Raw genomic sequence first — 16,439 nt, forward strand, 5'->3', positions numbered from 1 at the left:
TTTTATTCCCCAGGACCCTCCGCGCCCCTCAACAGCTCCTCACTCACGGGGGGCACTTGTTAAAAACCGTCTGCTCCCGGCTTGAGAGCTTCAAAGCACATTAAAAGAAATCCCCACAGCATTTAAAATAATTGCTTTTTAATACATAAAACCGCTACTTTTGAAGCAACTCCAGTACAACAACCACCCCCACTTTCCTCCCTCCCCCTCCCCAATAATTAAAGAGCGCCGAGAAGCGGGAAGCGGCGCTGGCTCCACCTCGGCACGGGCGGCGGCGGCCCCCCCGCGGCCGAGGCTCCTCGGCGGCGCCTCGCGCCCTCGCGCAGCCGGGGCGGAGCGCAGCGCAGCGCCGCGGCCGTTACGCTATTAAAGGCGCGGGGCGGGAGGCGGCGGCGGCGACGCGATGGCGGCTTTCGTGCAGCTCAACAGCGGCGCCAAGATGCCCCTCCTGGGCCTGGGCACCTGGAAGGTAGCGGTCGCCGCGGCGAGGCCGGGCCTTTCTCCGCTTATTTTCCCCTGCGGCCTCCGGGGCCCGCTCGGGCCGCGCCGCAGCACCGGGACAGCGCCGGGCCCCGCTGCGGGGCCGGGCCGGGAGCCGCCGGGGAGGCCCGCGGGGAGAGCGGGGTCCGCGCTGGGGAAACCGGCAGGGCCGTGGAGGGCAACGCGACCCCCCCGCCGTGTATCTGTGCTCCGTGTGTTTAACTGGGGCTGCGTTCGGGGCGGGGGGGGGCTGTGTGGCTTATTCCTTTTTATTCCTTTTTAGGGAAAATGTATCTGTTAGAAATTCTTAGATTTTTTATATATTATATATGTATTTTTTACTTTTAGTCCCCCCCAGGGAAGGTGGCAGCTGCAGTGATGGCCGCTATCGATGCCGGGTACCGCCACTTTGACTGTGCTTTCGTGTACCAGAACGAGAACGAGGTCGGGGACGGGATCCAGCAGAAAATCAAGGAGGGCGTCGTGAAGCGGGAGGACCTCTTCATCGTCAGTAAGGTGGGGTGCAGTGGGACGGCATGCCGGGCAGACCGGTAGCTCCCTGGTGCTTTGCAGTCCTGGTATGTGGAAGGATGGAGCGATTCAGCGGGTTTGGGATGCTCCTGAGATAAGCTTTCCCTCACTGTGTCCGAGTAGGCAGGTTATGCACCCTGCAGCCGGCATGGGTCACTCCGCTTGAGTCTTTCCTCTTGTATGTAGTATCTGAACTCTTAACAAATGGAACCAAATTACTCTCTTTATCTGCCATAATCTTATTCACTTGTGTATTGCCACTGCTTACATTGCTCGGTAGGGTGGGCCAGTTATGCTCATCAAACAACCCCACTTGAAGAGCAATTGGAAGACCTAATTCCATGCTGGCTGTTGAAGAAGACAGAAAGCTTCTCTCCTGCTCAGGAGAGCACTAGAGAGCTTTACAGCACCACAGAATGATTAAGGGAGAGACTTTTGTAGATCATCTACCCCAAACCCCCCTTTAACCTAGCAGGAGGTCACAGTGTGGCTTTGCTCTTTGTCTCCAGCTTTGGTGCACGTTCCATGACAAACCTCTGGTGAAGGGAGCCTGCCAGAAGACTCTTACTGCCCTGAAACTGGATTACCTGGATCTCTACCTCATCCACTGGCCTCTGGGATTTAAGGTACAGTAACAGTATTGCCTCTTAATACCCTTGTCGCATAACTGGCGGTTTTGAAGAAGTTTACAACTCAGTCATTGCTCCAACCAGGAAAGATGATGTATCTGTTTTATATATCAGCAGGGTTCTAGAGCTGCTTATTCAGCTTTACTCTTTCCAGGCAAGGCAGAGTTTTGATCCCTGCCTCCAAGTTTGCTGCTTATACAGTTTTCTCTGCCCTTGCAAGACTCAGAGAGGCAGAGCTAGAGGTAGGAGCAGGTCTCCCAGCTGCAGGCGTGAGCTGTATTGCTGCCTCTTAGGCTGCTTATGTGCTGTCTTCTACAAACCCAAAGCATGCTCCTCTGATAAGAGTTGATTCTGTCTTTGTGGGAAATAGGGCTGTACATTGCTGTCTGACAGAAAGTCGTTGAGTGTTACAGAACTCCAGAGCAAGAGTGAATGTTTCTGTTTTCCATTTCTGCTCTCCATTTCTGTCTTCAATCAGTCATTAATACAGTACACACTGAAGTGACTTTTCCTATAAGAACCTTATTGTTCTACAGACTTTGGAATTCAAAGGGTGAAGCTTCTTAGTGATGAACTCTTCCACAGACTGGGCAAGAGTTCGTCAAAAATTATCATTGACAAAAATTCCCATTCTCTTTTTTGCTTACAAGATCCTCAACTGCTTTGCATGGTTTGCATGTTATTTTCATACAGACATAATTATCCAAGTGAAAGCACATTGTAGTGTAGTAACATGATATGAGGAGAAAACACTATTTTGAACAAACATGAGATACCTGGTGAACTCACAACAGGGGCACTGCCCCAGTTTTCCTGGAGCCACTGACTTCAACAGTAAGTCTCCCCATAGAAGATCTGTCACTGTACGCAATAGACTCATCAGCAGCTGTCCATAGAAACCTACCATGTGTTTCCAGGTCCGACGTATGTCCTTATACCTTCTAATAAAACGCAAATTTTGTAGGGGCATAATCAAGAAATAAAGAACGCAAACTTGTGCTTGGTTGCACTTCTCAGGTGTAGTTCTACAAGTAAACACTCCACTTGCATGTATTTTGGTCAGTCAACACGTTGTTTGCTCTGATGGAAGTAACTGTTGTTACTACATTGGTTGCTGGCAAAAGAGCAATAACTCCACATGAAAGAGGAACGGAATGACTGAAGAATGTAGACAGGAATGAGTATTTATATTTTCTGCACTAGAAGTTTGTTGTCTTAGTCCTCAGCTGTCATGACATCAAGCTAGCTTCCAAACATTGTTTGAACAGTTTTTTCTTGTGCTAACAGGCAGGAGAGGAGCTGTTTCCCACAGATGACAATGGCATGTCTATACCCAGCAACACTGATATTTTGCATACATGGGAGGTAAGCTCAGCCACTACGGGAGAATGATGTTTTCTGTCCTTCAGTCTTTTCCATGGATACTGACCAATATCCAAAGTTGCAGAATTGTTGTCTGATGTATGCAGAATTATTGGAAAGATTTGCTGGTACAGGAGTGGATTATTCAGGATTGATATTTTCCACTTCTAACTGAGTATTAATTTCTGCAGTCTCAAAGAGATTGATCTCGGGTGGGATAGAAAACATAGCACAGACACGACAGTACTTCTTTTCCAATGCTTAAGGAATCAAGTCATTTTGATCTCTCTCATGAAGGAAGGAAGTCATGCCAGGAAAAGTATCTTCTTCAGGCCCTATCTGATAATTCTGGTAATTACTTTGCTGCCCTTTCTGTGTTAGGGCATGGAAGAACTGGTCGATGCTGGTCTGGCCAAAGCCATTGGAATCTCCAACTTCAACCATGAGCAGATTGAGAGAATCTTGAACAAGCCAGGACTGAAATACAAACCTGCAAATAACCAGGTAGGCTACTAAGTGACTGCAGATGCATTTTCTTCAAGAATTATCATGATCTGATCATCATTTAAAATTTCAGAAAAAGGGAGAATGGAGTAGATGCAGTGTATACTCTTAATCTGGTCACAATTTCTGGATGCACAAGACTTTTTTTTTTTGATGGTTTGCTGCACTACTGCTAGAAAACTTGACAAGAAACAGCTACAGAACATGTTTTTTTAGTAGTATAAAGAACTTGGAGGTGAAGTTTATAAAATTGACTTTCAGTAGATTAAAATCGATAGGTATACAGGGATTTATTAGAAAGACAGATGGCTTTTTGCTCTGAAAATTTGCAGCTCTCACGGACTGCAGAGATTATGGTTCTTATCGCTAACTCGGGAACGAGGAAATGAGCAGGAAGACTTTGTGGACTGTTTAACTTAATGAGGGTTGGTGGGGAAGATGGAAGTGATGTTGCCAGAGAGTCCGTGGATCAGAAATATATGGGTATAGGGACAGCATTTGAATCAAACCTTAAGATCATAGAAAAGCCGGGCTGCAAGGAACCACAAGAGATGATCTAATCTAACTTCCAGCTGAGAAAGGTTGTTTCAGATCAGACAGACTGCTCAGGGCTTTATCCAATCAAGTCTTTAAAATCTTCAAGGATGGAAACTGCACAGCATCTCTGGGCAACCTGCTCTCCTGTCTAACAGCTATCGTAAGAAGACTTTGCTACTTTTATATCTTCCAAACCTCTCTGTTTATGCTTGTTTGCTCTTTTCCTTCCACCATACAGTATTGAAGAGTCTACGTTACTGTCTTGTAGGTGTGGGCAGGCTGCTACTGGGACCACTGAAACTTTCCCTTCTCCAGGCTCTGTAGGTCCCACAGCCTCTCCTAATAGAGCTCCAGACCCCAGCCATCCTGATTGCCCTCAGCTGAACTTGCACTGGTTTTTCAATCTTCTCTTGAGGGCCCAAAGCTGTACACAGTATTATAGAGGTGCTCTGACAAGTGCTGAGTGGAGGGGGATGATCCCTTCCCATGACACATTCCTAGGCCCCTGCTCACCCAGCCCCATCAGAAGCTGGTGCCTGTCTGCTGCCAGTGCTGCTGCTGGCCAGCATTCAGCTTGCTGCCCTCTCAGCCATGGCCTTTTCAGCAGAGCTGCTCCCCCCACAGTCAGGCCCCAGCCTGTGGAGTTGCAAGGGCTGTTCCCTCCCAGGAACGTGACTCTGCTTTTGTCCCTGCTCAGTTTCCCGAGGCTCCCTTTAGCTCGCTCCTGCAGCTCTGACAGCCCTATCTAACGGATCTAATGGGTATTTAGTATTGGCTTAAGTTTTGTGTTGTCTGCAAACTTGGCAAGACTGCGCAAGACAGGATGTGTCCTAGGATAGATACTAACACTTTTCTGAAAGCTAATGGGAGTCTTCCCTGGAAGTCTGTTCAAATTTTGAATTTATGTTTCATAAAACTTTTCATTATCAGGCTTTTGGATATATGAGAGGAGTCTTTTCTTTCAACATCTGTCACAGCTCACTAGCAAGGAACTTTGTAGTTGATACACCTGCCTCTTCATAGAGAATACTAACCTTTATCATATCGACTGTGCCTACAATTCTTCTCAAGTCTGATTATAGTAAGAGAGTTAAATTCAGAGCATTTGGTCTCAGTGTGTGCTAAAAAAATACATTTTTCCCAAAGAAAACTTGCATGCCTTAAATCTTGTCTTTTAGAAGAAGATAGTTCTTACCGCAGAACTTTTTCCACTCTTGCCTGGCTTGTATGTTTATTCATACAAGCCTGCATATTCATACGACATTCACATTCTTAAATTATAAATGCAGTCAGTATCCGTATCAGTTTAATTCAGAGAAATTAAATTGGCAAGGTAGCAAGCACATTACCATGAGACTACTTTAGTTGAGAAAGGAGCTTAATAGCAGTTTAAATATACTTCGTAGGCTCTTCACTTTGGTCCAAATATAAGACTTCATAATTTAGCTCAGAAACTCTTTGGCTGGAGTTAAAGTGGAGAAAAAAAATATGACTTTGCATTATATCCTTTGTTTCGGGTAGGTAGAATTTTGGCTGTACTGAATACTTGACAAAAATAATCCAATTAAATGCTCTGTTGCTGTAGGAATGCTTAAGTTTCTGGTGCTGCAGAGGCCAAATATGTTATTATTTGGCCCCAAAACTGAGTTACGCATTCTGTGTCTAATATTCCAGCATATCCTGGTAAGGAAACAGCTACACAGGCTTCTAGCAAGAAGCTAGAACCATTTGAAAAAAAAACAGGCTGTAAACTGATCCCCTGTTTTACAGTGTCTCTTGCTCCACCTGCCAGCAGCATAAAGTTCCCAGGGGCTTCTCCTCAGAACGCTGTGGCAGCTGCTTTGAAGGCCTGAATGATTGAACAGTTAAAGGTTCTTAACTTTACCCCTTTCTGCAAGAAAAGAGGTGCTCCTCATTGTGCATTTACCATAAAAATTACTTTACCTAAAGTATTAATGGGTCTCATTCTTTTGCTGCCTCCTGATACATAAATACTGTCTGCAATATATTGTATACTGGTGTGTTAACTGTCTAGAATATGAATCCACTGGTAAGCAGTTTTATGTTCAATTACATAAGTATACTTACGGAATCTGAGAGTGAATACATGTGAATGTATGTGTCCTAAGAAAAGATCTATAATGGACAGTAATCTTAAGATCTAAAATTCATAGCAAGTACTAATCTTTCTTATATTTACAGATTGGAAGTATCCAGCTTGCTCATATGAAGCAGATAAAAGGGAATGTAACAATACTGATATTAAAGTTGTGCTGCTTGTAAAAATATTACGACATGTTTTTAACAAGGAAGAAAAGAGAACCTTGTACTATTCTGCTGTCTTATTGTTATGATTGCACAGTTACCCTGGACGTAGATGTCTGTTGTGCTGTCCCACTTGGACAGTTCTGTAGATGATGATTTCATGTGTTGGTGACAATGCAAATCAATAAGGAGTGGTGTTTCACTCCTTGCACCACTTCTCTTGCAAGATACCCTGTACTGCAGGGGAAATACAGAACAAAGGCTGCATAATATCACGTAGAGAAATAAAAGTTGGGACAAAAATCAGTTGGGGATTGGTTTAAAGGATCCCTGGAGTTACAGCAGTTCTCACTGTCAGTCTGTGCTCTCTTGTTGGCAGATCGAATGTCATCCATATCTTACCCAGGAGAAGCTGATCAAGTACTGCCAGTCCAAAGGGATTGCTGTGACAGCGTACAGTCCTCTTGGCTCTCCAGACAGGCCATGGTAAGATTGCTCTGCAGTTGGCAAGACAGCTGAGACTCACTCATACTCAAAGCACTGAGACTGTAACTGAACTGTTGCACCCAGGTGCACACCCAGATGTGGTTGTCTTTAGAAGCTCTTCACCACTGACCTTCTGTTCTGCGCAGGGCTAAGCCAGAGGATCCTTCCCTTCTGGATGAACCCAAGATTAAAGAGATCGCAGCCAAGCACAACAAAACTGCAGCACAGGTAAGTAGAGATGGAGCAGTGAATAGGGTACAGGTTCCTGGAAAAGAGCTGCGTGGAAGCTACAGGCTGTGGGTACAGACTGAATCTTCATTCTGTGTGAGCTGTGGCCCTCCTCAGTGGTGTACAGTAGCAATGCTGGCATGTTCTTTGTGACCTGCAGTGTGTCCTTGTAGGCACTCTGACACTCCAAAAGCAGCAGATTCTCAATTCTTGTTCACATGTTGTTTTGCTAGCTCAAGTGCTGTTGCAGAGAATGAAACCCTTGCATAGACTGCTTCAAGTCTGGGTGTGAAGGGAAGGAATTGACTATTCCAAAGAGTGGATGGGAAAGGAAAAAGGAATTTTCCTTGTGGGCTGCACTTCTCTGACTGCCCTTCAGAAAGTACTACCTGTGCTTTGGTTACAGGAATGTTTTAATATGCAGGAATGGGTAATTTCTGCTCAATCACACACATTAGAGCAAACTGCTGTTGCAACACACTCTGTTACAGACCAAGAGTCATCTTGTCTCTGACATACTGATACTCTCTTGCAGGTTCTTATTCGGTTCCACATCCAGAGAAATGTGATTGTGATTCCCAAGTCTGTTACACCCCAGCGTATTGTGGAGAACTCCAAGGTGAGTGATTACAGGCAAGTTTGGCGGTGCCCTTAGGGATGGCAGTCCTTCCCCCTACCAGAACAAATAGTGATCCTTTTTTCCTTCCCAAGTCCTCCTCACACAAGAGGACTAGGCTTTTCCTCTCTGTACGTTTACATATGGTCTACTGGGGCCTGAACGAGCAGCTGCCGTTCACAAAGCAGAAGTGAACGAAGCTCTTGGAAAAGGGCCACTGGTGACCTTCACAGTCGCCTTCTTTATGCTTCCTGTTCTGGTGCTTGTGCATGAATCAGCAGGCAGGACTCACTTGAAGCCAAGTGCAGCACATTTTTAATACATTTAAAAAGTCATACAAACCAACATTAAGAAACTAGTTGTGTGCATACACAAAGTTGTTCCTCTGTGAATTCAGCCATCCCTGAGTGACTTTGGAGTAGGACAGATGGAAGCTCCACAGATGTAGGCACGCTGCAGCACTAACTGTTCACCTGGTTGCTTGCAACAGCAGATAACTTTTGTGGGGGATCAGCAGATGTTTTCCTCCCACTGCCAGTGAAGTCTTGGAAATGCCTATAGACTTCTACCTTTCCCTCTTGCATAAGGCCATCACTTCGAATCAGCACACCTCCACTGTGGACTTGCTCTTGAACCTCGTGAATCTCAATCTTTGGTTTGCTCCAAGAGGTAACTTGTAGCTGTTTCTCCTGTTAGGTGTTTGACTTTGAATTGACTAAAGAGGAGATGACAACTATTCTCAGCTTCAACAGAAACTGGAGAGCCTGTGCAATGAGCACGTGAGTGCCTTTTTTTTTCCCCTCCCTCCTTCCCCTGCAAGCTTTTAAGTTATACCTTGTGTAGGGATTTTTTTTTTTTTTTTTTTGTTCTTTTGCGTGGAAAGCTAGGCTTGAGCAGAGTACTAGCCATACTAGAGAAATGAGCAGGAGACAGACTCGACTTTTGTGGATATTTTTGCTTATGGAATTTATTGGGACTTTCTTCCATGCCATGTAGCGTGTTTAAAAACTGTCAGTGTGATACAAAGTGGGTGAACACCTTAAGTACACAAGAATGGTCAACTTGGAAGCCTAGAACCAGATAAGAAGCCTTTGTTAGGACACAGAAAGGCCTTTCAGTTAGTAAACAACATTAACTTATCTACAAAGCATCTAGGTCCCACTAGCTTTGAGTTATGCATGAATAACTCAAGAATTCTTCAGTTTAAAAAATGCAACACAGCACCAAAGGAAACAAACCTGTAGCACATTTTCACTGCTTCTATGCAACCAAGTTTTGGCTTTGGTTACCCTTAACTGCCTACAGCTGTATGTAATGTTTACCATAGCCATGAGGTAAAACTTTCCCTTTGATTCCTTTCAGGTGCAAAACTCATAAGGAGTACCCTTTCAATGCAGAGTACTGAAGATGGTGGTTATCTGCCTTTCTCCACACTCCTGATGTCAGATGCCTCAGCTGTTGCCTATGAGTTGTTGATCTGTGTAGCTTTCTGACTGCATCAGTCCCTCTTTTTTTTTTTTGCCTACAACGATGCAGTGTGTATTCAGTTAGTTTGTTTTCCTTCTTGTCTTTGGAAGAAAGAAATGGCAAAATGCTTCAGAAGAGCACGCTGTGTGGATTGTAATAGATTGTCTTTGCCAAACTGCCTCACTCAAATTGGTAAGCAGCAAACATTGGCTGTCTGTTACAGCCAATGATTTTTGATTTGAAATACTGGGAGTTGGAGTTAGTTATTACTGTTGTATGGAAGGACTGAGGTATGACAGATTTTTGCATAATTAACTAAAGTTTGGGGAGGGGGTTCATTCATTATTTCTTCTGGGTTTGGTTTTCTTCTTTGTAACACTCCATACTTTCACTTTTTCTCTAATAGGAAGTACTAGTTTCTAAGTTTATCAGTTGCTATGTGCGTAGCTCTTTCAAAGTGTATGGGTTCTGGTTTCCTAGCAATCTAAAAGCTGGTTTTGCTTATAATAAAATGAAGTTTCATTACTATGTGTGATGAGATGGTTATTTCAGTGTTGCTCTAATAGCAGCTGCTTTTTGCCCAGCTGTCCCTAGCCATTACACAAACGTAGGGGTAATAACTGCCTGCCAAATGCTCATCTGCTGTTGGTATGAACTTTTTACATTTACTGCTGTCAAGATGCATTTGTGCATTTGCAGAATGAAGAAGAGTGTAACATAGCTGTGCCCATTGAGACTGCTTCAGCCTTGTTTTAAATACAGCTGTTTTGAGTTTTCTGACAGCTAGTACACTAAAGTGTGGATCATTCTTTATTCTACTTTAGCGTATTTTTGGCTAGTAGAAAACTCCTCTCATTAAAGACAATAAGCTTATACAGAATCCTATAGGATTATTTAGGCAATAGAAAACATGCAATTTTAAGGCAGGTAGTACTTTTGTTGCAGGAAGGACTCTTGTATCTATGCAAGCAAGCTGTTTACAAAGAATAAAAATAATATAAGAGTTTCATGGAAACTTCTTATGAAGTAGCAAATGGAAAACTTCTATTACTGTGTTCAAGTAGGCTTCTCTGCAAGGACTGAACTAATTCAGAGACTGGGAAGGAGGTAGGAAGAAGGTTCTTCATGAGCAGATGAAAGGAGACACTTAAGGTGGCATTTTAAGTGCTTAATTGTATAGCATCCCTTAAAGGGAACTCAGCTTAAAATATTTAATAATGAAATGTTTGTTCATGCTCAAAAACTACTGGCTAGGTAAGTGGTCTTGTTTCCTAGTGTTGTGATGATGTAAGGATGGCTGGGGGGCACAGTAGAGCTCATGGTCCGAGATCAGTCTGGGAGTTCTGGCAGAAAACTGTTTTGGACAGCATTGACTTGCTTGGAAGTCACCTTTGTACGTGACTAGTGTGTTACAGCAAAAAGCTACATTGGGCAGCAAAAAAATCCCATCAAGTAGTACATAGAGTTCTGTTAATTTCCTCTGTTTTCTTTTCACTGTAACTTCATGAAAACTTCTGTGCTGGAAACTTTCCATTCTCCGGGTAGGAATTTTACTGGAGAAGACTTGCAGGCAGAGCACTCGGAGGGAAGTGTGGCTAGTGCTGTGGGTGGAAGGGTATTGTAACAGGCTCGCTCTGTGTTTCACCCGATGACTTGGAAGGAAGGAATTTGGAAAGGGTCATTCTGGGACAGGACACGGTGCTGAAACCGGCACAGGGCTTGAATGGCTGGTGAAATGCAGGAATGGAGGGAAAAGCAGGGCTAATGAAGGGGAGAAGCAGCCCAGGAAAGAGAAAAGGATGCATAAGCTTGAACAGAAAATGGGTTGTCAGGAAGGATGAGGAATGGGGAGGAAGGGAGTGATAGAAAAATGTGGTTACCTGTATCAATTTTGGCTGCTTGAAGGCCAGATATATTTACTTTCTATAAAAATCCTGAGTGTAAGGGAAGAATCAGTGTGTAGATTGCAGCCAACTCCCCATTTAATCTAGGCTGATCTTGGACTTGTTATAGTAAAATAAACCAAGCTATTCTACAGCTACACTGGTGCCACTCTACCAGTGTAGAGATTTCCTTTAATCTCCTAAAAGATAATGTGGAAAGATCAAAGAATTAGATATCCGGTGTCCAGCATTCCTGTGAACAGAGCTCTTCCTGCTATAACTATTCACAGCATTTGTTTTTAATAATGTCACTTGACAGAACTCTGGGTTTCTGATCAAAGAAACTTTTAAGGACAAATATAATCCTGTAGCATTTCCAATGAGAAGTGGTTGGACTTGGGGTTTGTTTTTTTCCATTAGGATCTTGTAGGTCAACTCCTCTTGCATTTTTTTTAACTAGATTTTCTTACGAATGTTGCAGCAGTTAAACAGCTGATGTGATACTGCAGCACACTGTAGGATAGGGACGCCAGCCCACAGGAGAAACACGGAGCTCGGGACAGAAGTAATGTTTCCAGGAGTTAAAGATCCAGAATCAGCTCAATGTATCTGCTTTTAGTTTGCCCTTATGCCTTAAAATTGAAAAGGGCGAGGGTCTAGTTAACCAGGTATCAAGGAAAAAGAACAATTTTTGTGAGAATGGGTCTATTTCCACTGTAGGGAAGAACAAAGAAAACGGTGAACCAGTTTATCAGAGGAGCAGGAAGAGAAAAATGGTGATAGTGGAGGGAGAAGTTGGAGAAGGGAGGACCCATTTTGAGGGGCGAGGGGGGATAGGGCAGAGGGAGGGCTTGGGTGGTAGGAGAGGAAGGCAAGAGGGAACAGGAATCAGCAATCTACCTCTCACATAAAAATAAAGCACAGGACATAAATAGTCCTACAGGCACCGTATGCATTTCAGATTGCTTGGTTTTATATTTGGTTGGCTTTTTTTTTTTTTTTTTTTTTTTTTTGAGGGGGGGAATGTCTTGAACTGTGACTCTGGAACCCTAATCCACAGGCTTGGCAACATGGAATTACTTTCTTTGTATGATGCTCTGTAACTTAATCTTCACCTTTTCCCTCTGGTGAAAGGAAGGTAGGATCTATTTCCTTGCAGGGCTTGCATGATTGATAAAAAGTGCATATTGCAATATTTAGGCAGGGTTGTGAAATCTGGGGCATGGAGAACTTATTTAAAATGGGGAAAAGAAAATCCTGTATTTGAGTTTTTACTCCTTATGTCCAAGATACAACCAGAAATGCAGTCTTTTGGTTAATATGGGCAGAGAGCAGTTATCTCAGGACAAGTAATATTAATTGTTCAGTGCTTTCCTACTTTGTTACTTATAAATTCTACCAATAATTATCAGTCCCTTCTGTTCCTTCCTTGGGGTCACTTTAAAAAAGAAAAGGGAGTGGAGGGGACACAGCCCTGCTCTAATTTTATAGAGCAGGGCCTCGCTCTATAACATGTAGAGGCGACTTCTTACCCTCTTCCATGAGCCACGTTGTTCTTGCGTTTTGGATCATTAATCGAGTGCATGGCCCGGGACCATTAGTTACAAATATCTGCTGACTCCATCTTTCTTTAAACTCTTAAGCAAATAAAGGAAAAACCACCCTTCAATACAGCCTAGCTGTTCTGAATCAGCTTGACTCTGTCTCCTTAGCTGCACATCAAGTAAAATAGCTGGACCTGTTAAAATAAACCTGGTCAGAATCCAGTTTATATGAACTGATTTGGACTAAATGCCACCTCCCGTGGCATCCTGTCTCCGACAGTGTCCAAAACACATTGCCTAAGAATATGCCCAACGTGAGCCTTACAGTGGTATTGTCTCTACCTTCTGAATTTATAACATACCAAGAGAAGGGGTTTTGTAACTTAACCATCCATTTTGTGAAGAATTCGTGACTGGCTTTGAGTCTGGCTCATACATTTACTGCATGTCCCTGATGTTTCAGATTGGAGCTGCACCTAATTTTTAGAGTTCTGGCATAGCTCCCTGGGAGGGTATCTTGGCATGAAAAGCTCACTGAAATGCCTCTTGTAAAAATGACTTGCATGCCAGTGGTCATCCCAGTCAGTTTTCTGTAAGCTTTTTTTTTTTCTCATGTGTGGTCCTCTGTTTTTGTTTCTTATTCTGGTCCTTCTTTCCCTGTGCTTTTAGAAAGTGCAGGGCTGAATGCAAAATTCTTATAATAAATGAGTAGAGACATTTATTAACTCTCTTGTTCTGTTTGCTTTTGTGTGGTACAGAACTTGGTGTTTTCTGTTTATAATCCCAAGCATTCCCACCTGAAAAGTAATGGTAAGCAAAGAATTCTTAATTTTACCCATTACTCATTATTGAGATTAGGCTATTTTCTATCTAAAATATGGGCACAATACATTTTTTTTTCTTTTCTTCCACTCAGACCCATTAGATCTTAATGCAAGTCTGCTCATGGCAGAATGGATACACTGCACAATAAAGGCACAGGTCATGGGACGGTGTGCCCTCATCCAAAGGGAAAGGGGAAATGCTAAACTAAGGGCATTTCCATTCACTGCGTTCAATCCAGCGAGGAGCGTATTGCTGACTAGGAAAGACGGGAGTGCAGGTTTGGTCTCAACAGTTCTGTAGTTTATGGAAACTGAAAGTTAGCATAATCTAACCCCCTTGCTGTAGTTCCACCTGCAAGCAGTGGGTCATACTGCAGAGGAAGCCCTGCAGTGCTCTCGTAGCCCCTGGGGAGAGAAGCTGCTGGTTATTTGGTGAGAAACTTGCTCAGTTCCCTGGAGATCCTCATGGTGCTTTGAACCTGAGGATGCTGCCTTGGAGGATGGAAGAATAAACATTCTTTTCTTGAAACGTTTTCTTGGAGCTTAGCATGTGTTTGCTTGGCTTAAGGAGTGGGGGGGAAAAATCCTGTTATTTTCTGGTGAAGTGATAGCCCTGTAGCCTCCTGCCTACCTCCTCTTGTGATAGATGGTCACAGAGCCTGAGAATTAACAACTGACAAGCTCTGAAAAATGTGAGGGAGACAGAATACCCCCACATAAGGCTACCTGGATAGCAGGCTGCAGCCAGCAGTATAGAAAGGGGAGTACGTGGGCTTACTAATGTGGGGCTCAGAGGAGTGTGAAGATGGTTCCCAGCACTCGGGGATGTAGAAGGACCTCTGTGCTGCAGCTTCCTGCGCTGATGGAACAAGCAAAGTTCTGCTCAGAAGATGTCTGTAACTTTTGTCTCTCCCCTGCCAAAATGATTTGAGTAATAGACACTTGCTCTCTTTTGTCAACTGAATTTACAGCAGCTGTAAAAGAAGCCCAAATCTGTCTCTCAAGGTACAGTAGTCTGAATTGCTAAAACAAAAAAACACAGAATCGACTCTGGAACCAGCAAAAATAAGTCAGGGAAGAAGATTAGGCCGAGCAGTTTCATTTGTATACCAGAAGATACAGTTAAAACAATTCCCGGGCTGCATCCAGGAATATCCCAGGCTAGCACAGGGGAGTTGACTGGATGAAGCTCAAAGCAAGTTTCTTAAGCAGCAGAACTTACCTTTTTAAAATAGGAATTTGGGTCATTTCACCTCTCATTTACCCACCTCTGACCAAATTGTCCCTGTATTGGGACATTAGTGTAAAATCACCGTGTCTGCATTGTAAGTCATTTGGCAGTCCTGCAATAAAATAGAAGGAACTACTCTTGCTGCTTTTTTATTTCACTGTAACTAACCACTAACCTCCTCTTACCTGCACTCAAATCTTTACAACTGGAAAAAATTCTATTGTTTGTAAAACGAATGCACAATTTCTGGCTTCCAGCTTATTTTGAGGGGTTTTTTTGTATGTGTTTTTTTCCCTCTTAACATAGCTGATGTAATCATCTAGTCTGACTTCCTGCATAGCACAATCTATAAACATCCTGTAAATAACTCCTTCAAGCTGTGATTAAACTGGACTGTGTCTAGAAAATTCCTCTGAAGCAGAGCGTATTTCAGCCTCACTGTTGCTTCAGTAAAGCTAAGTTCTAAGTGTCTTGCATGCAGCCTGTTCACCACAAGCCCAAGCTGGTTTTCCAAGTACTCCTCTTGCACGAGGCTTTTCAGTTTAGCATATTCAGAAGAGAGGTAGAGGGAAGTACCTGCTACAACAGGCCCTTGCTTATCCATGTTAGTGCACAGCATTTTGTTTGGGTGCTTATAGGTTTGTTCCAGCAGCTCTTCCCTCTTCAGAAGAGCTACCTTTTGGTAGAAGCGTTTTGGCTTCTTTTTCAGAACACTTATTCAGAAATTTTGCAAAGATCTGAGGTAGCTTACAGGTATGTTATTTCCTTTACAGATTAAAAAAAAAATACAAAGAAAACCCCTTGGCCATGGAGTCTGAACACTAATTATGAAACTTAACTACATAATCATCATTCCTTACTGCAGGCAGTGCCAATGCATGTTGTTCTGAAAGTGGACTGAAAGGCCCCAAAAAACAGTAGGATTCGAGTCGTGTTAGAGTTCAGGGACAAGAAGCCGTTGCAGACCACACTAAAACTTCAGCAGATGACTCTGCTGCAGTTGCACTGGTTTGGGGGGTTTTTTTTGTTTGTTTGTTTTATTGGTTGTTTTTCTCCAAAAAACAATCTAATAACATCATCGGGAAGAAACATAAGGAGACGGTGCAGGGAAGCAGTACAGGATGGAAAATTACTGTTGGCTTCTGTACTTAATTACCTGGTTGATCAGCAACGCTTACAAACGTGCCTACCAGGAACCATCCCTCCAAGTACCTGTTATCAGATTTTGGATTTGCTGAGACATTCAGTCTTAGCTGCAGCTACTCTGCTGATAAAGGCAGTATTTATATATTCTTGCAGATATGACAAGCTAAACATACAACTCTCCTGCCAGGATATTAGTATTTAGCAGTTCATAAATAGGAACGCTCATTAAATGTACTGCTTCAGACACTTAATTCAGCAGTGTTCTCCAAAGAGCTTTCAATCAATTCCACTGAATTAACGGAACATTATGAGAATCAAAATATATACATATATATGTGCATATACAGTCATACATATTAAGAACATTTAATGTCAAATGGGTTGGCTTACAAAAATGGCAAGAAGATCGAGTTAGTGTGCTTTGACTTTTTGTCAGAAAATACAACAAGTCTTTACATTTCTGCAGGGTTTGTCAAGATTTACAGCTAAGACTGCTCTTTACAAGTTCTACAGATTCAGGATTATTGAACTTTAATTAACATGCAAATGGCAAATATATTTGCTATTACTGAAAGTACGTATTTATAACATCAAAATAAAGATATAGAAAAATAGTTAATGTAACGTGGTTGATAAAAAGGGAAGCAAACAAGCATGCTTGAAGCTACTCTTCCTCCATCTTACAATACATACGGTTCTTGCACTG

The 16,439-nt window shown here is 43.0% G+C and overlaps 1 protein-coding gene across 1 annotated transcript; it reads left to right on the forward strand.

Annotated features, from left to right (window-relative positions):
• The first annotated feature begins 361 nt into the window (after positions 1–361).
• Positions 362–9,547, forward strand: LOC112958311 (aldose reductase-like). The gene is made up of 10 exons (XM_026052131.1): positions 362–469; positions 829–996; positions 1,521–1,637; positions 2,928–3,005; positions 3,384–3,506; positions 6,688–6,794; positions 6,941–7,022; positions 7,558–7,641; positions 8,335–8,417; positions 9,001–9,547. The coding sequence occupies exons 1-10, from the start codon at positions 404–406 to the stop codon at positions 9,041–9,043; spliced, it is 951 nt and encodes a 316-aa protein (XP_025907916.1). The 5' UTR covers positions 362–403; the 3' UTR covers positions 9,044–9,547.
• The last annotated feature ends 6,892 nt before the right edge of the window (positions 9,548–16,439 follow it).

The sequence above is a fragment of the Nothoprocta perdicaria genome, unplaced genomic scaffold, assembly GCF_003342845.1.
Source record: "Nothoprocta perdicaria isolate Ctin4 unplaced genomic scaffold, notPer1 scaffold_84, whole genome shotgun sequence".
NCBI lineage: Eukaryota > Metazoa > Chordata > Aves > Tinamiformes > Tinamidae > Nothoprocta > Nothoprocta perdicaria.